This window comes from Hemitrygon akajei, chromosome 31 (genome assembly GCF_048418815.1).
Source record: "Hemitrygon akajei chromosome 31, sHemAka1.3, whole genome shotgun sequence".
NCBI classification, from domain to species: Eukaryota; Metazoa; Chordata; class Chondrichthyes; order Myliobatiformes; family Dasyatidae; genus Hemitrygon; species Hemitrygon akajei.
Window position 1 is genome coordinate 26729785 of NC_133154.1, and position 26930 is coordinate 26756714.

At 57.4% G+C, this 26930-nt stretch overlaps 1 protein-coding gene across 1 annotated transcript in view; it reads left to right on the forward strand.

Moving 5' to 3' along the window:
* Positions 1-26930, forward strand: part of LOC140719344 (liprin-alpha-3-like) — a 294708-nt gene that overhangs the window by 86553 nt on the left and 181225 nt on the right. The window contains 4 exon segments of the mRNA XM_073033919.1: positions 3230-3292; positions 5939-6024; positions 6616-6763; positions 12748-12974. Of these exon segments, the coding sequence (XP_072890020.1) occupies positions 3230-3292; positions 5939-6024; positions 6616-6763; positions 12748-12974 (524 nt within the window).

A 26930-nucleotide genomic window follows, 5' to 3' on the forward strand; every position in this document is an offset into this window, starting at 1 on the left:
TTCCGATTCATCACGTCCCTGCCGCTGCGTCAATCCCCCTCACTTCCAGTCCTCCTCTCCAGTCCATCAACTGCCATTCCAATCCATCAATCCCCCCCTCCAATACATGAACCCCTCCATTTCATCAATTTCTTCCAATCCAAAGCCCCTTGCATTTCATCATTGCCCTTCCTTTCGCTCACCTCCTGCCTTCCTCTGCTCCCTACTGCCCACTTTTGCTCAGAACCCTCTCTCCTGTCTGATGCCTCGCCCTTCCGTGGGGCAGAAGAACCACTCCAGTGAAAGATAACACTGGAAATCAGAAAGCTAGTTCCAACACAGTGGGCTGAATGGCCTTCTGTGCTTTTTAAGACATTGTGACCAGCTACCCAATGGAGCCTAGGTGCCTTGCTAAAACATCCTTGACCTGGTGGGCTGTGATGGAGCAGGGCGCCCGCGGTTTCTGCATGGTGGTTGTGTACGACTGCAGCGATTCACTCAGGAAATGGCGCTCTCCTACATTGTGTATGCTGGCTGAGATGACACGCGTCTCTAGTGCTGTGTCACATCCAGCAGCCACTATATGAAGCACTGTGGCCATGTGGCCTTCAGAGAAGGCCTTCCAGCCATCAAGTCTTTGTTGGTCACAATAGCCCAGTTGTCGACTTCACTCCCTCACTACGATGGGCTTAATGCCCCAGGTCTCCCAGTGGCCAGCAGGAGATTGAGAAACAAGTCTGTGAACCTTGGATGGCGAGAGATGTTGCGAATTTAGTCTAAAAAAATAAGGAATCATATGCAAGATTTAGGAAGCTGAAATCGGACTGGGCCTTTGAGGAGTGTGTAAGAAGCAGGAAAGTACTTTAGCAAGGAATTAGGAAGTTAAAATTAACAATGAAATGTCCTTGACTGGTTGGATTATAAAGAACCCCAAAGTATTTCATACATCATTATAAACAAGAAGGTAGCTCAGGACCACTCAGGGGGAATGGAGTGAATTTCCGCCTGGAGCCGGAGTTAGTAGGGAAGATAGTAAATAAGTACTTCGCATTGGTGTTTGCTGAGGTGAAAGACGCGGAAGACGGTGGGATCCGGGAGGGGTATACTGATATTCTAGAGCAGAGGAGGTGTAGGATCTCCTGACGAACATTGCGGAGGATGTCCACAGGTCTTGATGGGGTCGATCTCAGGTTCTGGAGGAAGACAAGCAAGGAGATGTCTGGGACCTTGATAGAGATCTTTGTGTCCTCTCTAGTCACAGATCAGGTCCCAGAGGCCTAGACTGTTACAGGGACAAACCAGGAACTTGCAGACTTTGCATCTGTGGTAGGGAAATTATTGGAGAGGATCTTTAGGAAAGGCTGAAGGAAGAAGCCCAAAGGTATCATGAGCACCCGGGTCACAGGTCCAAGCAAGTCTGGAAGTCAAGGCCTGAAGGTCAAGTCTGTGAATGGCATCTTGGGGTGAAGTTCGAAGATGGAGGCTCGATGCCTCGGAGTCCGAGAATCCAGAGACAAGGACTGGGGTTAGAGGTCTCTCTGGGTGTGTGAGTCTGCTGCTCTGCTTTTGTTGCCATGTTTTGTTCTGTCATTGTTATCGTTGCTTGTGTTATTCTGCGGAACACTGTGGGCACGCTGTGTTGGCACCGGAACCTGTGGTGGCACTTGCGGGCTGCCCCTAACGCATCCTCTGGTGTGCTTGCTGTTAATGCAAGCAATGCATTTTGCTGGATGCTTTGCGATGAATAAATCTGGATCTGGTCCGTAAGCGGCGGGGTCTTTTAACAGCTCTGGTATTCAGTGCGATCTTGGGACGCAGGTCCATAGCTGCTTGAAAGTGGCACCATAAGCAGAAGGGGAAGTGGAACAAATGTACGGAATTTATCTTCATTGCTCAGGGTGCTGAGTATAAAAAATGTCAGTCGTGTTTGCAGTTGTATAACTCTTTGGCTAGGCCACACTTGGAGTAATGTCTTCACCGGGATGTTGTGAGGTGTTAGCTACAAGGAGGGGGTCAGGGTTAGGTTAGATTGTTTCTCTGCAGGGGCTGGCAAAAGTTTATAAAATTATGGGAGGCATAGTTTGAGGAGACAGTCTTTACCCCTAGGAGGAAATGTCAAATTCTAGAGAGCTTCGTTTTAAGTTTAAAGATTTTTTTTAGCAGAGAGTGGCCTGGAATGGGTTCACAGGGGTGATGGCGGGAGGAGGTTTGGTAGTGATGTTTAGGAAAGGGATTGGAGGGATATGGATCATCTGCAGGCAGATGGGATTATGATTGGGATAGTCATTGTGGGCTGAAGGGCCTGTTCCTGTCCTCTATTGTTCCAAGTTTTTGACTAAGCCTCATTCAGGTGTTCTTTAAATGCAGTGAGGGCTCAGTGTCCATCATCCTCTGGTGAGATGTGTCGCAGACACTCACAATGTTGGCTGCTTCTCTCTCTACGCAAATCCAGTGTCCGCTGAATACTCTACGTGAATTCAGGACTCAGTGAATACTGACGCTGTTGCTAATTCCCATTTTGCCTGAGGGGTTGGCATGAGGCTGGAGGCACTGAACATTTAGGACGTTGAATGCTTTGCTACCACACCTTTTCATGTACAGCCAGTAATGAGGCACAGATCTATGAGTGGGAAGGCACATTTCATCCACAAAGGTACCAGGGAGAGACCTGTTCCTTCAAGAAAGGGTAGAAGACTGGCTCTGCCGCGTGAGGGAAATGCCACTGGGTTCTGTAAGGGGAACCTTCAAGTCTTGTCATATGGGGATGAACAAGGCATGGTTGGAAGCTTACACCCAGCAGTGCTTGTGCCCGCTTTCTTCCACTGGACAGGGAGCTGAGATGATTCGGTTCAGGTCCTTGGCATGCAGCCTGCGGTGTGGGCATGGCCACAGGGGAAGCTCCTGGCTCTTTATACTAGTCCGGCTCCTGATTTCACTTCTCCACCAAAGACGGTCCAGGTCACAGCTCTCTGCCCAGTTAACCCTTCTTTTAGAAACTACCGCTGGTGGAGAAGGTACCAGCAAAGTAATATGACAACTGCTGGAGGATTGTTCAGTGAAGAGGTACCGTGGCATGAACTGGTAATTGCTGTCCACACGCTGAAAGAGACACAACGATCTGTAACTCTTCTGTTTGGCAAACTTTCAAACCCTTCTGCTATGCTGTCTGACTGGCTTGCTCTAATACCTCTCCTTCTCTCTGTCTCTCTCCTCCCCTCCTCCCCTTTCTTTCTACTCCTTGCCTGCGTAGAATACACTCAGTCAGGAGCTGTCTAACGTCAAAAAAGCCCATGAAGAGGTGCTGATGAACAAGGTATTTCCTCTCTGGTTTTCTCTACTGACAGTGACTGTGGTCAATGAGAATATTTCAAGGTGGCAGGCAAGTGGCCAGCAGAGCAGCTGTGGTTCTGGTGGGACAGACCATCCACGTTGACCCTGTTTCTAATTAGTGTCATGTAGTGGGATCTAGCTGCCTGGTACTGAGGTTGTATCTGCTCCTAATCTGGGTGAAGTATCACCACCACCAAGGGTGGGCAGGGATAGGAATTAATGCCATCACATGACCTGTAGACTTCAACCAATCCCGCCTCTCCTTTCCTGGCATTGGTCCGTCTTATAGAGCCCCACCTCCTCACAGCCTTCCAAAATGGCAGAGTTCATTACTCCATCAGTGTTGCTAGTGTGGTGAACTACATATACCTGTCTAGACACGCCCCCTGCTGACTGCTCCTGTGGCTCCTCCCACAGACCCTTGTATAAAGGCGATTGAGGTCTGAGCCCGGCCTCTCTGTCTCCAGGATGTAGTATGGTGGTCGACCACTGCTTGTTCCTTCTTCCAGTCAATAAAAGCCAATATCTCGCCTTTACGTCTCAGAGAGAGTTACTGATGGTGCATCAGCCAGGCAGGCAACACTGCCCCCACTCCTCTTCTCCACCTCCAGTACAAATGTTAGCACTCCTGAAGGACGAACTCTCCCTCCGGTTGGAACCCCTGCCTCATGCCCACTGTGGGTGCTATCACTTAGGCACTGATGTTCACGAGGGCATTAGGGGCTCTGTTCACCACCAGCCACTCTCCCACTGCACCAGTGCAAGGAGATGACCATGAGTGGTGACTATGATGGGCTGGGAAATACCCCGCTGTGCAATGCTCCTCCCCTGTACTTTTACAAATATTCCAGGGGCATTCAACGCTGACCAATGACGGCACAGCACAGAGACCCTTTGGCCCACCATGACTGGCCTAGCAACCTCTACTATCCCTTCAAGCTGCTGCTCGACTAAACACTCAGGTTGACTTACGGTCTCCAATGAGCCACCACTAATGTGGTTAGAAGCCGGAGCACACGGTCACAGGGAGAACGTGGAAACTCCACATAGACAGCACCAGAGGTCGGGATTGAACCCAAGTCTCTGGACTTGAGGCTACTGCTCCAATATCTGAGAGCCTGCTCTGTCCTCTCCTGTTCTGCAGCTGGGGAAGAGCTCGTACAAATGCTTCCACATCACAGCACGGGACCTGTCTTTTCTCATTATACAACATTACTTTATTACAAATCCGGTGCTATATATATAAAACAGTGACTAACACAATTACTTCACTACAAGCAGACAAAACACATTAAAACAAAATGTTTCCATCTCTATCAATGATGGCAATTACACACCGCGGAGCCCAACGGTCCCAGAACGCCTGTAAGGTTGCCGTGTTCCTTTTCAATGTTTACCCGGGCACGAACGTACCCCTTAAACATTGCCAGGCAGTCTACCCGTTTCCAAGACCCACCGGATGGCTGGGACCTGTCAGGTCTATCGAGTTAAACAGGAAAGAGGCGATGTGATGCGGTTAGGGTTGGACCCAGGTCTCTGGATGTGAGCAGGCAGCTCCACCAGCTGGGAGTCGACACGGCCCTCTCCTGTTCTCCGGTGGGTCAACAGCTGACACAGGCTGGTTGAGTGTTTTCACATCACCCCTGAGCTGGGCAGGAGAGTGGAGATGTGATGTGCTCGGTGCAGTTCAGGGAATGCTGGGTCTATAGCAGAGTGCCCGAAGGAGGCTCGGACTGATAACAAGTCACGCCACAGAGCCGGGCGCCGAGTCGACTGTCGGGGTTTGCCCAGGTACTCCAGCTGGACAGGAGAGTGGCGATCGATACAGCTCTGTAGCAGAGTGCCCGAAGGAGGCTCGGACTGTCACACCACAGAGCTGGGTGTGGTTGAGTGTAAGCATGGACACAATGAACCCGATGCATTGCTGTAAAAGTCTGTCCGCTTTCCTGCCGACAAGCCCCTCGCACCTTCCTCAGCAGGCCCCCACATGCACACCTCCTCACACCAATACTTCCCACAGATCCTCACCACAAACACATCTTCCCCACACACTGATACACCCTCATACAACCTCTTTAAACACGCCGCTCCATATAGCCTCCGCTCACAGCAACACCAGCCCACACCAATACCACCATCACACACCCCTCTCCCCCCCCACTCCAGCCCCTTCCCTTTCCCCTCCCCCCCTCTCCTGGGGTGGACCTCGAGCTTCTAACTCGGGCTTGGGCAGTTCTCTCAAAATTATATTGACTATTCCAAGAGTATATCACAGTAGAATTACCAAAACTGACTGCATAAGGGAATGTTAGGGCCAAAGGTTTGTTTAAAGGGAAGTATCTTAGAGAAGTAGTTAATGGAATGGCATTTCCTGGGACCCAGGGAGCATCATTACAGTCCATCTTAGGTGTTCCACAGTGGGAGGGATGCAGAGACTGGGAATGGGTGAGACCAGGCAAGAATTTGCTGTCTTCAGCCCTGCCCTAAGTGTCTGTGCCAAGACTCAGGGTCCTGGCTGAAGATTCTCTTACTGTTGGCTATGGAATTGAAGTCGTCACCGTGTGGTTGGGAAAAGAGCCGTGGTTATGGGAGTCTCGGGCTGCTGTCACTAACCCACATTCCCCCTCAGGAGCAGCTGATGACAGAGGTGGAGAGGATGCAGACGGAGCTGGAACAGCTACGGACGAAGGCTGGGGTCCGCGATGCTTATTCCAGGTAAACTGACTGTAACCCGAAAGGCAGCAAGGGGCCTCTACCCACCCCCCTCCGCTTCCCTTCTCCCTCACCTCTCTGCCTCCTTCCCCCTCTACTCCCTCCCCTCTCTTCCTCCCACTGCCCCATCCCATCTGCCTCTCTCACCCTCCGCCCTCTCTCACCCTCACCCCCTCGCCCTCACCCTCACCCCCTCTCCCTTGCCCTCACCCCCATCATCCTCCCCCTCTTTCGCCCTCAGATCCACCTCAAGACCCCTCCTCCCCTCCCTACACACACCTGCTCCTCCCTTCCTTCCCTTACACCTCCCTCCCTTCCTCCCCTCCGCCTCCTGGGGGGGGGGGGGGGTAACAGGAACACGTCCCGGTTGTGGCTGCGGGTAACACTTTAACAGCAGTTACTCATGCTGGGTTTCTGGACCAGAAACTGTGAATGATTACTCACTTTGTGAGAGATTTTTGAGCAGAGTCCACTTCCTCCTGCACGATTAGAGCTGGCGTTCCAGGGAAAGGGAATGGACGCTCCTGAACTGTAACTCGGTATTGGTTTGCAGGGGCTTTGTACTGACTTCTTACCCTTCCCTCTGATTGACAGGTCCCTCCCGGGCAGTGCGTCAGAGCTACGCTATTCCCACAGCTCTGGAGTTTCGATGAGCAGTCACGTGGACATCTATAGCACGACTGGGGTCCTTCGCAGGCCCCACAAAGGCCGCTGGGCAGCTCTGAAGGATGATCCTTCCAAGGTAGGCCGGAAGTCTGGAAGTTGATGGGATCTAGACCCTCTGGTACAAGCTGAGCACTGAGTGCAGACGTCATCTCCCCCAGTGGGCTGACTTTTGGCAGACGCTAAGGACAAACACGATTAAAACTCATAATTCTCGGGAGCTTTGATGGAATAAACAAGGGGGAGCTAACTTCAGGTACAGTACTGTGCAAACGCCTTAGGCACACATACATAGCCACGTGCCCCCAAGACTTCTGCACGGTTCTGCATTTGTCAGTGTGGAGCGGAGAGCAAGTCTGTAGATCTGGTGGGAGCAAAGGATATTAGGAATGGCAATGGTGGAGTCCTAGGGGAGGGGTGTGGGACAGGTGGCAGAGAAGGAGTGCCGGGGGTGGGGGGTGCAGCCAGCCCTGAGACACCAGGCAAGGTCACTCGATTCCAAACAACTGGCTTATTGATCATTACAGAATGTCCTCCCCCCCCACCCCCAGTGCTTCCCACTGCCTTCCCCTCTCCCTTTCCCCTTTTCCAACCACAATTCCTCTCTCCTTTCCCCTTCCCACTCTCAGTCCACAATATAGACCCCTATCAGAATCTGGTTTATCATCACCCACACACGTCATGAACTTTGTTTTCTGTGTGGCAGCAGTACAGTGCAATACATGAAATTACTGCAGAACCGTGCAAAAGTCTTAGGCACCCTGGCTATATACATGTACCTGAGTCTGTGCACAGAACCGCAAGCATTTCGGTAACCAGAAAACAGAGACCCAAAGCAGGTAACTGCAGACGGAGACTGTGATCTGGAGACCCAACATTTTAGGAACAGCTTCTTCCCCTCCGCCATCAGATTTCTGAACAGCACATGAACGCTTCCTCATCATTTTGCTCTTGTTCTACACTACTTATTTTTTTTAAATATTTCTATTGTAACTTGTATGGTACTATTTATGTATTGCAATGTACTGCCGTCACATGTATGTCAGTGATAATAAGCCTGATTCTGACTGTGTTTAAGTAAATCCATCAGTCACTTCTGCAAATATTTCAGAATCAGGCTTATCATCACTAACATGTGGCACAAAATTTGTTGTTTTATATTACAAAAATATAAAAATAGTGGAAAAAATTTGGGCTGATGCTGAACACCATTCCAGGGTGATGGGGAGCCTGTAGGGTTAGTGGGATTATTGGATCAGCCTTCCAAAGGGCAGGCACAGAAGGCTGAATGGCCTCGTCCTTCAGTGAAGGATGGCTGAGTGTCACGTGCAACACCGACATCCTCATTCTAAAGCTTTTAAGACCATAATGCATAGGAGCAGAATTAGTCCATTCAGCCCATTGTGTCTGAGTTCAATCACGGCTGATTTATTTCCCCTCTCATCCCCGTTTTCTTGCTTTCTCCCCGTAACCCTTGATGCCCTTACTAATCAAGAACCTGTCAGCCTCCTCTTTCAATATACCCGATGACTTGGCCTTCACAGTTATCTGTGGCAATGTTTTTAACAGATTCTTTGTCCTGTGGAATCTTTTGGCTAAATTATGTGTAGGCAACACGGTGTCCATTTGGTCCGCCTTTAATCTCTCAGCTAAACGTTCAAGTTATTCCTTTGCAAATCTCTATCCATTCCCCTTTACACATGCCTGTTCCAACCCCACGCCCTGCAGCCCCTTGGGGGAACGTTGTCCAGACACCATCTCACCAGAGCCCTTCCCGTCCTAGGTTTCCCTCACCTGTGCTCAAAAGCACCTAGACCAGTGCAGGAGGAGGCCATTTGACCCATCGGGTCACTTCTTGCTTACAGGAGCAATTGTGGTGACCCTACTCTCATTTTCCTGTACCGTCATCACCTCCCCTGTGTCCCTACATGAATGGCCCAGGTTAGGAATGACCTGATTGTCAGAAATCTGACTTTATTAAAGTTCAAAGTAAATACCTTATCAAAGTACTTACCTGTCACCATATATAACCCTGAGATTCGTTGTCTTTTGGACATACCTGGTAAATCAATAATAGAATAATAACCATAATAGAATCAGTGAAAGACCACACCAACTTGGGCGTTCAATCAGAGTGCAAAAGACAACAAACTGTGTAAATACAAAAAGAAAGAAATAATGACAATAAATATTGAGAACATGAGATGAAGAGGCCTTGAAAGCGAATGAATAGGTTGAGGAAGCACTTCAATGATGGGGCAAGTGAAGTTATCCCCTTTGGTTCAAGGGCCTGATGGCTGAACGGGCAGCTTGCCAATTCCCCTATATTTTCAAAACATTTTCCAAGAACGTTTTACAGGTCTTTTTACCTTAGATTCAAGATCAATCTAGCCCCTCCATCACACATGGTCTTCCAAGTCAAGAGAGTCAAAGGTTACACAAAGAAGGCAGGGGAATAGGGATGGGAGAGATAATAAATCAGCCATGATGGAGTTGCAGGGCAGACTCGATACCCTAATTCTGCTCCCATGTGTGCTGGTCTTGTGGTCCAAGCTAGGAATAATAATAAAAATAAATTGTTTCACAGTACCAGGACTGGGGAACTGATGGTAGGCCTTCCTCCTGTTGCACCATTACCACTGTGTCATTTCTTACTTGTGCTTCACTCTGGCTCTTCCGGACTTCCAAGGGTTTCCCGACAAACCGCAGGCGCCGGGACTCGGAGCTGCCCGGACCCGAGCCGGTCTCTACGTTGGTTCATCCAGTACGGCCGCTTGTGGGCAGCACGTGGTGCTTGCTGTTCCGCGACTGCCCCAGGGTCTGGCACCCGTTGAACTGAGGGAAGTGGTGGTGACTGATCAAAGTCTCTGATGTGTTAGGCACGTTGATCAGAGGAGCTTTTACCAGCCTGTCTCCTTTGGTATTGGAATTGAGAATGGGGGGTTCGGATTCAAATCAAAACTAAATGGAACTTTCTCTGCACAGGAGATCCTTTCTCCCTGTGGATATAAGACTCTACAGCTCCTTCTCCTTAAGTACAGAAGTTCATAGTTTCATTGCACATCTGTGTTTTGCACTATTACTTTTTAATTTTTTTGTACCTCAGTGCTTCCATTTTTTATTTTAAAGTATATATTTCTGACTGAACAACCTTGCAACAATAACTTCCTTCAGGATAAATAAAGTTTTATCTTATCAAGTTCTTCTGCACCCTTTCCCTGCCACGCTGTCTGTTGGGTGAGTGTTGGCCCCTTTAAGAATTTCTGCAGGTGCTGAAAATCCAAATTAACACTCAGAACATGCCGGAGGATTTCAGCAGGTCATGAGACATCTATGGAAGGGAATAAAGAGTCCATGTTTCGGGCCGGGACTTTAACTCTTTGTTGCTTTCCTTAGATGCTGCCTCCAGCATTTTGTGTGTGTTGCCCTTTAAGAGAGAGATGCACAGTTTTTGTTGAGAAACAAGACTGAGGGATGTGGAGCCAAGGTTTGAATCGGGGTTTATCGAGTAGAAAAACAGGGCAGGAGCACCCTCGTCCTGCTCACCGTGTATATACCCCGCTAAACGTCGTGCTTGCCTCTCACTCTCACTCTCTCAACCCTCTTTCCTGCTTCCATTCGGACTCTGCAGCACGTAAGTAGTTTCTGTGTAAGCCTGTTAATGAGAAGCAGACTGCTGTCGGGGAATGCAAGTAACCTCCAGCATAGTACAATGGGGCAGTTTGCAATCACCTGGAGTGGAGCAGTGAGATTCTGGCGCAGTTACCCATCCAGAGTCTGGATTTTAAACCTTCCCCCCCCCCCCCCCTTAAAGATATTCTGAGCCTTCTCTGGCTTTACAACCTGTGCACCACAAACTATGTTTGCAAATTAAAAACTCCTTTCTCACTTTCAACGTTTTTATTTGTCGGTTTTGTCGAGCTCCGGGTCCTGCAGCTTTTATTGTTCCTGAAGTTTGTGGCTTGCTGGGCCATGTCAGAAGTAACTGAAAGCAGATGTAGGTAATGGGCTGTGTGCTCTACCCGGAGCTCCCTGCCTTCCTGACCACCGTCTTTGGCAGCCCATGGCAGTTCAGCTCTCGGCCCAGAACCCCGACTTCCCCTCTGCCTCCACGGACGCTGCCTGACCCACCGAGTTCCTCCGGGTTCCAGGATCAGCAGACTCGCGTGTTGCACGTCACTATCTCCCCCCCCCCCTACCCCGCCACATTCCTGTTCACTCCCCCACCACCCCGCACACGTACACATACACTCTCCGTCTCATTATTAGTTGGCCACCACAAGGGAACTTTGCAGGGGCCAATTAACCTACTGACCCAATGTGGGAATAAACCTGAGCTTCCAGGGAAACCTACGCGGTCACAGGGAGAACGTGAAAACTCCACAAAGACAGTGCGGAGATCGGGATTGACGCCAGGTCTCTACCCACTGCGTCACTGCCTCACGGAGCTCTTTTGCCAAAAGGTGCTGATGCTCCGTATCCTCTGAAAGAGCTTTGTGCACTGTCTCTTGCTGCCTCAGTAAAGGGCAAGACCATAGAACAGTACAGGCCCTTAGGCCCAGGGTGTCGTGCTGACCTTTTAACCTGTTCTAACCCTATCCTCAACGCAGCCCTCCATTTTTCTTTCATTCACATGCCTGTCTGAGAGTCTCTGAAATGTCCCTAATGTAACTACATCTGCCCTTGGAAGGGCATTCCACGCACCCACTGCTCTCTGTGTGTAAACAAAAACTTAACTCTGATATCCCCTTCCCCCACACTCTCGTCCAATCACCTCAGACGGATATCCTCTGGTGTTGGCCATTGCTGCCCTGGGAGAACGTTACTGACTGTCCACTCTATCTAGATATACACCTCTGTCGAGTTACCTCACACCCTCCTTCTCTCCAAAGACAAAAGCCCTAGCTCGGTCAACCTATCCTCGTAAGACAAGTATGAGACACGACTGGATGGTTGGTAGGTTCACATCAGACTCTGTCCTCCTCGTGCTCCATCCTCTATGTGACTCCAGCCCACTTCGCTGTGGTGAGTGTGACTCCCTCTGAACTGGCGCAGAAAGCCATGTGCCCTTTGGCGTGGGCGTGGGGCGGACTGTGTGGCATCACAGCTCTGTGTTTGCTGGCTAAATCATCGCCTCTGTTTGTGGAGGGTACGGTTTCTGTGGAGGCAGGCCTGATGATGTGCAGTTCCCCCCCCCACAACCCCCTTCCACTCACTGGGCAAATTCAACGGCAATCACTCTCCTGGCTCCCGCCGTTCCTGTTACACCTGCGGCTGCTCTCATTTCAGGGCTGCGCGTGAGTCACGGCCCAGCCCGGCCCACTGAGGCCCAGCTGGGCCCTGGTTGTGTTCTGTACAGCTTAGCCCTGGGCCGAGATTTACCTGCAAACCAGGTGGCAGAGAGCGGGGCAAATGCAGTTCATCATGGGGTGCCTGTGGGGATGGGTATCGCCTTGGGGGTTAATGTCTGTGAGGCGATTGGAGGGTGTTCAAGGGTGTGTCAGATGTGGCAGTGTTGGGGGTTTAAATGGGGGGTGGTGTGAGTTGGTAAAATACGAGTGTGGTGTGAAGCCAGTGTGGGCCTGGGGAGAGTGTTTGGGGCAGATGTGGGGGGGGTGGTGGAGGGGAGAGGGGAATGTGATGTTGGAAGATGTAGGGACTGTGGAGGTTGGGTGAGGTGGGTTTAATTGTGTGAGGAGGGTTGGGGTTATGAGTAAATGGGTGAGTTTGTTGAATTGTGAGGGTTGAAGGATTGCATTGGGGTGAGGGAGGTGCGATTAGGGGTGTGGAAACCGGGCTGAGGCGGTTATGTATGGGGACTGGGAGTGTGAGGGGTTAGGGTAAGAGGACTGTGTTTGTGGGGTGAGTGAGATGGGTTTAGGGGTCCCAGGGGATGTGATCTGAGTGGGGTGAGTGGTGTTGGTTTGGGAGGTGTGACGGGGTTGAGTTTTGGGGGGTGTGCGGTGTCAGGATGGGGGAGTTTGGGGTCTATGGGGGGTATGTGAGGGCTGTGGGGACAGGGGAATCATGTTCCTTCTCTGACCGCTCACCCTGACCGGACAGGTGCAGACTCTGAACGAACAGGAGTGGGAACGAGCCCAACAGGCCAACGTCCTGGCAAACGTGACCCAGGCCTTTGAGAGCGACGTTGATGGTTCGGACATCGACGATGACGATAGGGAGACGATATTCAGCTCTGCTGACATCCTGTCTCCCAGTGGCCAGACAGATGTTCAGACACTCGCTCTGATGCTCCAGGAACAGCTGGAAGCCATCAACAAGGAAATCCGGTGAGGAGAAGGGGAGAGGGATGTGTTGGTGGGGAGTTTCCCTCAGTTACCAGTTGAAAGTTACACTGCAAATGGTGGGGAACGAGGGGGGAGGGGGCGGCAGGTTACACCCAGAAAAGGAGGCCAAGTTACACCAGGAATGGGGACAGAATTGAACTGCGGACAGTGGCTGGGTTACACTGAGAACAGGAGGGGGTATTCTGCTCCCATGTAGTGTCCCTCACTCACTGTCCTTATCACCGTTCTCCTTACCCCTCCCACTACTCCCTCTCCCTTCTCCCCCTCTGCCCCTCCTCGATTTCTCCCCTTCCCTATACTCTCCACCCTTCCCCACACGCCCTCCACCCTTCCCCACACGCCCTCCACCCTTCCCCACACACCCTCCACCCTTCCCCACGCACCCTCCACCCTTCCACACACACCCTCCACCCTTCCCCACACACCCTACACCCTTCCACACACCCTCCACCCTTCCCCACACACCCTCTACCCTTTTCCACACACACCCTCCACCCTTCCACACACCCTTTACCCTACCCCACGCCCTCCACCCTTCCACACACACCCTACACCCTTCCACACACGCCCTCCACCCTTCCACACACACACCCTCCACCCTTCCCCACACACCCTCCAACCTTCCCCACACACCCTCCACCCTTCCCCACACACCCTCCACCCTTCCACACATACCCTCCACCCTTCCACACACACCCCAACCCTTCCACACACACCCTCCACCCTTCCACACACACCCTCCACCCTTCCACACACCATCCACCCTTCCACACACACCCTCCACCCTTCCACACACCCTCCACCCTTCCCCACGCCCTCCACCCTTCCACACACATCCTCCACCCTTCCACACACACCCTCCACCCTCCCCCACACGCCCTCCACCCTTCCACACACACACCCTCCACCTTCCACACACACCCCTCCACCCTTCCCCACATACCCTCCAACCTTCCCCACATACCCTCCAACCTTCCCCACACACCCTCCACCCTTCCCCACACACCCTCTACCCTTCCACACACACCCTCCACCCTTCCACACACACCCCAACCCTTCCACACACACCCTCCACCCTTCCACACACACCCTCCACCCTTCCACACACACCCTCCACCCTTCCACACACCCTCCACCCTTCCACACACACACTCCACCCTTCCACACACCCTCCACCCTTCCACACACACCCTCCACCCTTCCACACACCCTCCACCCTTCCACACGCACCCTCCACCCTTCCACACGCACCCTCCACCCTTCCACACACACGATCCATCATTCTACACACCATCCACCCTTCCACACCCACCCTCCACCTTCCACACATACCCTCCACCCTTCCACACACACCCTCCACCCTTCCCCACACACCCTCTACCCTTCCACACATACCCTCCACCCTTCCACACACCCCCCACCCTTCCACACACACCCTCCACCCTTCCACACGCACCCTCCACCCTTCCACACACACGATCCACCATTCTACACACCATCCACCCTTCCACACGCACCCTCCACCCTTCCACACACACCCCGCACCCGTCCCCACACACCCCACACCCTTACCCACACAACCCCACCCTTCCCCACACACCCTCGACCCTTCCACACACCCTCCACCCTTCACACACACGCCCTCCACCCTTCCCCACACCCTCCACCCTTCCACACACGCCCTCCACCCTTCCACACAGCCTCCACCCTTCCACACACACCCTCCACCCTTCCACATACGCCCTCCACCCTTCCACACACCCTCCACCCTTCCCCACACCCTCCACCCTTCCACACACACCCCTCCACCCTTCCACACACCCTCCACCCTTCCACACACACACTCCACCCTTCCACACACCCTCCACCCTTCCACACACACCCTCCACCCTTCCACACACCCTCCACCCTTCCACACACACCCTCCACCCTTCCACACGCACCCTCCACCCTTCCACACACACGATCCATCATTCTACACACCATCCACCCTTCCACACCCACCCTCCACCTTCCACACATACCCTCCACCCTTCCACACACACCCTCCACCCTTCCCCACACACCCTCCACCCTTCCACACACAGGATCCACCATTCTACACACCATCCACCCTTCCACACGCACCCTCCACCCTTCCACACACACCCCGCACCCGTCCCCACACACCCCACACCCTTACCCACACAACCCCACCCTTCCCCACACACCCTCGACCCTTCCACACACCCTCCACCCTTCACACACACGCCCTCCACCCTTCCCCACACCCTCCACCCTTCCACACACGCCCCTCCACCCTTCCACACAGCCTCCACCCTTCCACACACACCCTCCACCCTTCCACATACGCCCTCCACCCTTCCACACACCCTCCACCCTTCCCCACACCCTCCACCCTTCCACACACACCCTCCACCCTTCCACACACACACCCCACCCTTCCACACACACACCCCACCCTTCCACACACACTCCACCCTTCCACACATCCTCCACCCTTCCACACACGCCCTCCACCCTTCCACACACCGCCCACCCTTCCACACACACCCTCCACCCTTCCACACACACCCTCCACCCTTCCCCACACACACTCCACCCTTCCACACACGCCCTCCACCCTTCCCCACACGCCCTCCACCCTTCCACACACACCCTCCACCCTTCCACACACACCCTCCACCCTTCCACACGCACCCTCCACCCTTCCACGTGCACGCTCCACCCTTCCACACGCACCCACACCCTTCCACACACCCCCCACCCTTACCCACGCACCCTCCAACCTTCCACACACGCCCTCCACCCTTCCCCACACGCCCTCCACCCATCCCCACACGCACCCCAACCCTTCCACGCGCACCCTCCACCCTTCCACACACCCTCCACCCTTCCCCACGCACCCTCCAACCTTCCACACACGCCCACCACTCTTCCCCACACGCCCACCACTCTTCCCCACACGCCCTCCACTCTTCCCCACATGCCCTCCACCCATCCCCACACACACCCCACCCTTCCGCACACACACCACACCCTTCCGCACACACACCACACCCTTCCCCACACACCCTCCACCCTTCCCCACACACCCTCCACCCTTCCACACACACCCTCCACCCTTCCACGCGCACCCTCCACCCTTCCATACCCACCCCCACCCTTCCACACACCACCCACCCTTCCCCACGCACCCTCCAACCTTCCACAGACACCCTCCACCCTTCCACACACACCCCACGCTTCCCCACACACCCTCCACCCTTCCATACACACCACCACCCTTCCACACACCACCCACCCTTCCCCACGCACCCTCCAACCTTCCACAGACACCCTCCACCCTTCCCCACACGCCCTCCACCCATCCCCACACACACCCCACCCTTCCCAACACACACCCCACCCTTCCCCACACGCCCTCCACCCTTCCATACGCCCTCCAACCTTCCACACTTCCCCACACACGCCCTCCAACCTTCCACACACGCCCTCCATCTTTCCACACACACCCTCCACCCTTATACACGCTCTCCACCCTTCCCCACACGCACTCCACCCTTCCACACGCGCCCTCCACCCTTCCACACGCGCCCTCCACCCTTCCACACGCGCCCTCCACCCTTCCACACGCGCCCTCCACCCTTCCACACGCGCCCTCCACCCTTCCACACGCGCCCTGCACACTTCCACACGCCCCCTCCACCTTTCCACACACACCCTCCACCCTTCCACACGCCCTCCACCCTTCCACATGCGCCCTCCACCCTTCCACACACACCCTCCACACTTCCACACGGTCTACACCCTTCCACACGCTCTCCACCCTTCCACACACACACTCCACCCTTCCACACGCTCTCCACCCTTCCACACACCCTCCACCCTTCCCCACACACCCTCCACCCTTCCACACCCCCTCCACACTTCCAAACACACCCTCCACCCTTCCACACACACCGTCCACCCTTCCACACACAACCTCCACACTTCCCCACACACACCCTCCACCCTTCCACACACCCTCCACCCTTCCACACACACCCTCCACCCTTCCACACGCTCTCCACCGTTCCACACGCTCTCCACCGTTCCACACGCTCTCCACCGTTCCACACACCCTCCATCCTTCCCCACATACCCTCCAAACTTCCACACGCCCTCCACCCTTCCACACACCCTCCACCCTTCCACACGCCCTCCACCCTTCCACACACGCTCTCCACCCTTCCACCCACACCCTCCACCCTTCCACACGCTCTCCACCCTTCCACACACCACCCACCCTTCCCCACGCACCCTCCAACCTTCCACAGACACCCTCCACCCTTCCACACACACACCCCCACCCTTCCCCACACATCCTCCACCCTTCCATACACACCCCCACCCTTCCACACACCACCCACCCTTCCCCACGCAGCCTCCAACCTTCCACAGACACCCTCCACCCTTCCCCACACGCCCTCCACCCATCCCCACACACACCCCACCCTTCCCAACACACACCCCACACTTCCCCACACGCCCTCCACCCTTCCATACACCCTCCACCCTTCCACACTTCCCCACACACACCCTCCACAGTTCCACACGCTCTCCACCCTTCCACACACACCCTCCACCCTTCCACACGCTCTCCACCGTTCCACACACCCTCCACCCTTCCACACGCCCTCCACCCTTCCACACGCCCTCCACCCTTCCACACACACCCTCCACCCACACGCCCTCCACCCTTCCACACGCCCTCCACCCTTCCACACACACACCCTCCACCTTCCACACACACCCTCCACCCTTCCCCACATACCCTCCAACCTTCCCCACACACCCTCCACCCTTCCCCACACACCCTCTACCCTTCCACACACACCCTCCACCCTTCCACACACACCCTCCACCCTTCCACACACACCCTCCACCCTTCCACACACCCTCCACCCTTCCACACACACACTCCACCCTTCCACACACCCTCCACCCTTCCACACACACCCTCCACCCTTCCACACACCCTCCACCCTTCCACACACCCCCTCCACCCTTCCACACGCACCCTCCACCCTTCCACACACACGATCCATCATTCTACACACCATCCACCCTTCCACACCCACCCTCCACCTTCCACACACACCCTCCACCCTCCTCCCCACATACCCTCCAACCTTCCCCACGCACCCTCCACCCTTCCCCACACACCCTCTACCCTTCCACACACCCCCCACCCTTCCACACACACCCTCCACCCTTCCACACGCACCCTCCACCCTTCCACACACACGATCCACCATTCTACACACCATCCACCCTTCCACACCCACCCTCCACCCTTCCACACACACCCCGCACCCGTCCCCACACACCCCCCACCCTTCCCCACACAACCCCACCCTTCCCCACACAACCCCACCCTTCCCCACACACCCTCGACCCTTCCACACACCCTCCACCCTTCACACACACGCCCTCCACCCTTCCCCACACCCTCCACCCTTCCACACACGCCCTCCACCCTTCCACACACCCTCCACCCTTCCACACACACCCTCCACCCTTCCACATACGCCCTCCACCCTTCCACACACCCTCCACACTTCCCCACACCCTCCACCCTTCCACACACACCCTCCACCCTTCCACACACACACCCCCACCCTTCCACACACACACCCCACCCTTCCACACACACTCCACCCTTCCACACATCCTCCACCCTTCCACACACGCCCTCCACCCTTCCACACACCGCCCACCCTTCCACTCACACCCTCCACCCTTCCACACACACCCTCCACCCTTCCCCACACGCCCTCCACCCTTCCACACACACCCTCCACCCTTCCACACACACCCTCCACCCTTCCACACGCACCCTCCACCCTTCCACGTGCACGCTCCACCCTTCCACACGCACCCACACCCTTCCACACACCCCCCACCCTTACCCACGCACCCTCCAACCTTCCACACACGCCCTCCACCCTTCCCCACACGCCCTCCACCCATCCCCACACGCACCCCAACCCTTCCACGCGCACCCTCCACCCTTCCACACACCCTCCACCCTTCCCCACGCACCCTCCAACCTTCCACACACGCCCACCACTCTTCCGCACACGCCCACCACTCTTCCCCACACGCCCTCCACTCTTCCCCACACGCCCTCCACCCATCCCCACACACACCCCACCCTTCCGCACACACACCACACCCTTCCGCACACACACCACACCCTTCCCCACACACCCTCCACCCTTCCCCACACACCCTCCACCCTTCCACACACACCCTCCACCCTTCCACGCGCACCCTCCACCCTTCCATACCCACCCCCACCCTTCCACACACCACCCACCCTTCCACACACCACCCACCCTTCCCCACGCACCCTCCAACCTTCCACAGACACCCTCCACCCTTCCACACACACCCCACCCTTCCCCACACACCCTCCACCCTTCCATACACACCACCACCCTTCCACACACCACCCACCCTTCCCCACGCACCCTCCAACCTTCCACAGACACCCTCCACCCTTCCCCACACGCCCTCCACCCATCCCCACACACACCCCACCCTTCCCAACACACACCCCACCCTTCCCCACACGCCCTCCACCCTTCCCCACACCCTCCACCCTTCCCCACACCCTCCACCCTTCCACACACGCCCTCCACCCTTCCACACACCCTCCACCCTTCCACACACACCCTCCACCATTCCACATACACCCTCCACCCTTCCACACACCCTCCACCCTTCCCCACACCCTCCACCCTTCCACACACACCCTCCACCCTTCCACACACACACCCCACCCTTCCACACACACACCCCACCCTTCCACACACACTCCACCCTTCCACACATCCTCCACCCTTCCACACACGCCCTCCACCCTTCCACACACCGCCCACCCTTCCACTCACACCCTCCACCCTTCCACACACACCCTCCACCCTTCCCCACACGCCCTCCACCCTTCCCCACACGCCCTCCACCCTTCCACACACACCCTCCACCCTTCCACACACACCCTCCACCCTTCCACACGCACCCTCCACCCTTCCACGTGCACGCTCCACCCTTCCACACGCACCCACACCCTTCCACACACCCCCCACCCTTACCCACGCACCCTCCAACCTTCCACACACGCCCTCCACCCTTCCCCACACGCCCTCCACCCATCCCCACACGCACCCCAACCCTTCCACGCGCACCCTCCACCCTTCCACACACCCTCCACCCTTCCCCACGCACCCTCCAACCTTCCACACACGCCCACCACTCTTCCCCACACGCCCACCACTCTTCCCCACACGCCCTCCACTCTTCCCCACATGCCCTCCACCCTTCCACACACACACCCCACCCTTCCCCACACACACCCCACCCTTCCGCACACACACCACACCCTTCCGCACACACACCACACCCTTCCCCACACACCCTCCACCCTTCCCCACACACCCTCCACCCTTCCACACACACCCTCCACCCTTCCACGCGCACCCTCCACCCTTCCATACCCACCCCCACCCTTCCACACACCACCCACCCTTCCCCACGCACCCTCCAACCTTCCACAGACACCCTCCACCCTTCCACACACACCCCACCCTTCCCCCACACACCCTCCACCCTTCCATACACACCACCACCCTTCCACACACCACCCACCCTTCCCCACGCACCCTCCAACCTTCCACAGACACCCTCCACCCTTCCCCACACGCCCTCCACCCATCCCCACACACACCCCACCCTTCCCAACACACACCCCACCCTTCCCCACACGCCCTCCACCCTTCCATACGCCCTCCAACCTTCCACACTTCCCCACACACGCCCTCCAACCTTCCACACACGCCCTCCATCTTTCCACACACACCCTCCACCCTTATACACGCTCTCCACCCTTCCCCACACGCACTCCACCCTTCCACACGCGCCCTCCACCCTTCCACACGCGCCCTCCACCCTTCCACACGCGCCCTCCACCCTTCCACACGCGCCCTGCACACTTCCACACGCCCCCTCCACCTTTCCACACACACCCTCCACCCTTCCACACGCCCTCCACCCTTCCACATGCGCCCTCCACCCTTCCACACACACCCTCCACACTTCCACACGCTCTACACCCTTCCACACGCTCTCCACCCTTCCCCACACACCCTCCACCCTTCCACACCCCCTCCACACTTCCAAACACACCCTCCACCCTTCCACACACACCCTCCACCCTTCCACACACAACCTCCACACTTCCCCACACACACCCTCCACCCTTCCACACACCCTCCACCCTTCCACACACACCCTCCACCCTTCCACACGCTCTCCACCGTTCCACACGCTCTCCACCGTTCCACACGCCCTCCACCGTTGCACACACCCTCCATCCTTCCCCACATACCCTCCAACCTTCCACATGCCCTCCACCCTTCCACACACCCTCCACCCTTCCACACGCCCTCCACCCTTCCACACGCCCTCCACCCTTCCACACACGCTCTCCACCCTTCCACCCACACCCTCCACCCTTCCACACACCACCCACCCTTCCCCACGCACCCTCCAACCTTCCACAGACACCCTCCACCCTTCCACACACACACCCCACCCTTCCCCACACATCCTCCACCCTTCCATACACACCCCCACCCTTCCACACACCACCCACCCTTCCCCACGCACCCTCCAACCTTCCACAGACACCCTCCACCCTTCCCCACACGCCCTCCACCCATCCCCACACACACCCCACCCTTCCCAACACACACCCCACACTTCCCCACACGCCCTCCACCCTTCCATACACCCTCCACCCTTCCACACTTCCCCACACACACCCTCCACAGTTCCACACGCTCTCCACCCTTCCACACACACCCTCCACCCTTCCACACGCTCTCCACCGTTCCACACACCCTCCACCCTTCCACACGCCCTCCACCCTTCCACACGCACCCTCCACCCTTCCACACACCCTCCACCCTTCCACACGCACCCTCCACCCTTCCACGTGCACCCTCCGCCCTTCCACACACACCCCCACCCTTCCCCACACACACCCTCCACCCTTCCACACACCCTCCACCCTTCCACACGCACCCTCCACCCTTCCACGTGCACCCTCCGCCCTTCCACACACCCCCTCCACCCTTCCGCACACACCCTCCGCACTTCCCACACACCCTCCACCCGCTCCACCCTTCCACACACCCTCCACCCTTCCACACGCACCCTCCACCCTTCCACACACCCTCCACCCTTCCACACGCACCCTCCACCCTTCCACGTGCACCCTCCGCCCTTCCACACACACCCCCACCCTTCCCCACACACACCCTCCACCCTTCCACACACATCCTCCACCCATCCACACACCCTCCACACTTCCCCACCCATCCTCCACCCATCCACACACATCCTCCACCCATCCACACACATCCTCCACACTTCCCCACACCCTCCACCCTTCCCCACACACACCCTCCACCCTTCCCCACACACACCGTCCACCCTTCCACACACATCCTCCACCCATCCACACACATCCTCCACACTTCCCCACACCCTCCACCCTTCCCCACACACACCCTCCACCCTTCCCCACACATCCTCCACCCATCCACACACATCCTCCACACTTCCCCACACCCTCCACCCTTCCCCACACACACCCTCCACCCTTCCCCACACACACCGTCCACCCTTCCCCACACACACCCTCCACCCTTCCACACGCCCTCCACCCTTCCACACGCCCTCCACCCTTCCACACGCCCTCCACACTTCCACACGCCCTCCACCCTTGAACACCCACCCTCCACCCTTCCACACACCCCCCACCCTTCCACACGCACCCTCCACCCTTCCACACGCACCCTCCACCCTTCCACACACACGATCCACCATTCTACACACCATCCACCCTTCCACACCCACCCTCCACCCTTCCACACACACCCCGCACCCGTCCCCACACACCCCCCACCCTTCCCCACACAACCCCACCCTTCCCCACACACCCTCGACCCTTCCACACACCCTCCACCCTTCACACACACGCCCTCCACCCTTCCCCACAACCCTCCACCCTTCCACACACGCCCTCCACCCTTCCACACACCCTCCACCCTTCCACACACACCCTCCACCCTTCCACATACGCCCTCCACCCTTCCACACGCCCTCCACCCTTCCACACACCCTCCACCCTTCCCCACACCCTCCACCCTTCCACACACACCCTCCACCCTTCCACACACACACCCCACCCTTCCACACACACACCCCACCCTTCCACACACACTCCACCCTTCCACACATCCTCCACCCATCCACACACCCTCCACACTTCCCCACCCATCCTCCACCCATCCACACACATCCTCCACCCATCCACACACATCCTCCACACTTCCCCACACCCTCCACCCTTCCCCACACACACCCTCCACCCTTCCCCACACACACCGTCCACCCTTCCACACACATCCTCCACCCATCCACACACATCCTCCACACTTCCCCACACCCTCCACCCTTCCCCACACACACCCTCCACCCTTCCCCACACATCCTCCACCCATCCACACACATCCTCCACACTTCCCCACACCCTCCACCCTTCCCCACACACACCCTCCACCCTTCCCCACACACACCGTCCACCCTTCCCCACACACACCCTCCACCCTTCCACACGCCCTCCACCCTCCACACGCCCTCCACCCTTCCACACGCCCTCCACACTTCCACACGCCCTCCACCCTTGAACACCCACCCTCCACCCTTCCACACACCCCCACCCTTCCACACGCACCCTCCACCCTTCCACACGCACCCTCCACCCTTCCACACACACGATCCACCATTCTACACACCATCCACCCTTCCACACCCACCCTCCACCCTTCCACACACACCCCGCACCCGTCCCCACACACCCCCCACCCTTCCCCACACAACCCCACCCTTCCCCACACACCCTCGACCCTTCCACACACCCTCCACCCTTCACACACACGCCCTCCACCCTTCCACACACATCCTCCACACTTCCCCACACCCTCCACCCTTCCCCACACACACCCTCCACCCTTCCCCACACACACCGTCCACCCTTCCCCACACACACCCTCCACCCTTCCACACGCCCTCCACCCTTCCACACGCCCTCCACCCTTCCACACGCCCTCCACACTTCCACACGCCCTCCACCCTTGAACACCCACCCTCCACCCTTCCACACACCCCCCACCCTTCCACACGCACCCTCCACCCTTCCACACGCACCCTCCACCCTTCCACACACACGATCCACCATTCTACACACCATCCACCCTTCCACACCCACCCTCCACCCTTCCACACACACCCCGCACCCGTCCCCACACACCCCCCACCCTTCCCCACACAACCCCACCCTTCCCCACACACCCTCGACCCTTCCACACACCCTCCACCCTTCACACACACGCCCTCCACCCTTCCACACACATCCTCCACACTTCCCCACACCCTCCACCCTTCCCCACACACACCCTCCACCCTTCCCCACACACACCGTCCACCCTTCCCCACACACACCCTCCACCCTTCCACACGCCCTCCACCCTTCCACACGCCCTCCACCCTTCCACACGCCCTCCACACTTCCACACGCCCTCCACCCTTGAACACCCACCCTCCACCCTTCCACACACCCCCCACCCTTCCACACGCACCCTCCACCCTTCCACACGCACCCTCCACCCTTCCACACACACGATCCACCATTCTACACACCATCCACCCTTCCACACCCACCCTCCACCCTTCCACACACACCCCGCACCCGTCCCCACACACCCCCCACCCTTCCCCACACAACCCCACCCTTCCCCACACACCCTCGACCCTTCCACACACCCTCCACCCTTCACACACACGCCCTCCACCCTTCCCCACACCCTCCACCCTTCCACACACGCCCTCCACCCTTCCACACACCCTCCACCCTTCCACACACACCCTCCACCCTTCCACATACGCCCTCCACCCTTCCACACGCCCTCCACCCTTCCACACACCCTCCACCCTTCCCCACACCCTCCACCCTTCCACACACACCCTCCACCCTTCCACACACACACCCCACCCTTCCACACACACACCCCACCCTTCCACACACACTCCACCCTTCCACACATCCTCCACCCTTCCACACACGCCCTCCACCCTTCCACACACCGCCCACCTTTCCACTCACACCCTCCACCCCTTCCACACACACCCTCCACCCTTCCCCACACACACTCCACCCTTCCACACACGCCCTCCACCCTTCCCCACACGCCCTCCACCCTTCCACACACACCCTCCACCCTTCCACACACACCCTCCACCCTTCCACACGCACCCTCCACCCTTCCACGTGCACGCTCCACCCTTCCACACGCACCCACACCCTTCCACACACCCCCCACCCTTACCCACGCACCCTCCAACCTTCCACACACGCCCTCCACCCTTCCCCACACACACTCCACCCTTCCACACACGCCCTCCACCCTTCCCCACACGCCCTCCACCCTTCCACACACACCCTCCACCCTTCCACACACACCCTCCACCCTTCCACACGCACCCTCCACCCTTCCACGTGCACGCTCCACCCTTCCACACGCACCCACACCCTTCCACACACCCCCCACCCTTACCCACGCACCCTCCACCCTTCCACACACCCTCCACCCTTCACACACACGCCCTCCACCCTTCCCCACACCCTCCACCCTTCCACACACGCCCTCCACCCTTCCACACACCCTCCACCCTTCCACACACACCCTCCACCCTTCCACATACGCCCTCCACCCTTCCACACGCCCTCCACCCTTCCACACACCCTCCACCCTTCCCCACACCCTCCACCCTTCCACACACACCCTCCACCCTTCCACACACACACCCCACCCTTCCACACACACACCCCACCCTTCCACACACACTCCACCCTTCCACACATCCTCCACCCATCCACACACCCTCCACACTTCCCCACCCATCCTCCACCCATCCACACACATCCTCCACCCATCCACACACATCCTCCACACTTCCCCACACCCTCCACCCTTCCCCACACACACCCTCCACCCTTCCCCACACACACCGTCCACCCTTCCACACACATCCTCCACCCATCCACACACATCCTCCACACTTCCCCACACCCTCCACCCTTCCCCACACACACCCTCCACCCTTCCCCACACATCCTCCACCCATCCACACACATCCTCCACACTTCCCCACACCCTCCACCCTTCCCCACACACACCCTCCACCCTTCCCCACACACACCGTCCACCCTTCCCCACACACACCCTCCACCCTTCCACACGCCCTCCACCCTTCCACACGCCCTCCACCCTTCCACACGCCCCTCCACACTTCCACACGCCCTCCACCCTTGAACACCCACCCTCCACCCTTCCACACACCCCCCACCCTTCCACACGCACCCTCCACCCTTCCACACGCACCCTCCACCCTTCCACACACACGATCCACCATTCTACACACCATCCACCCTTCCACACCCACCCTCCACCCTTCCACACACACCCCGCACCCGTCCCCACACACCCCCCACCCTTCCCCACACAACCCCACCCTTCCCCACACACCCTCGACCCTTCCACACACCCTCCACCCTTCACACACACGCCCTCCACCCTTCCCCACACCCTCCACCCTTCCACACACGCCCTCCACCCTTCCACACACCCTCCACCCTTCCACACACACCCTCCACCCTTCCACATACGCCCTCCACCCTTCCACACGCCCTCCACCCTTCCACACACCCTCCACCCTTCCCCACACCCTCCACCCTTCCACACACACCCCTCCACCCTTCCACAC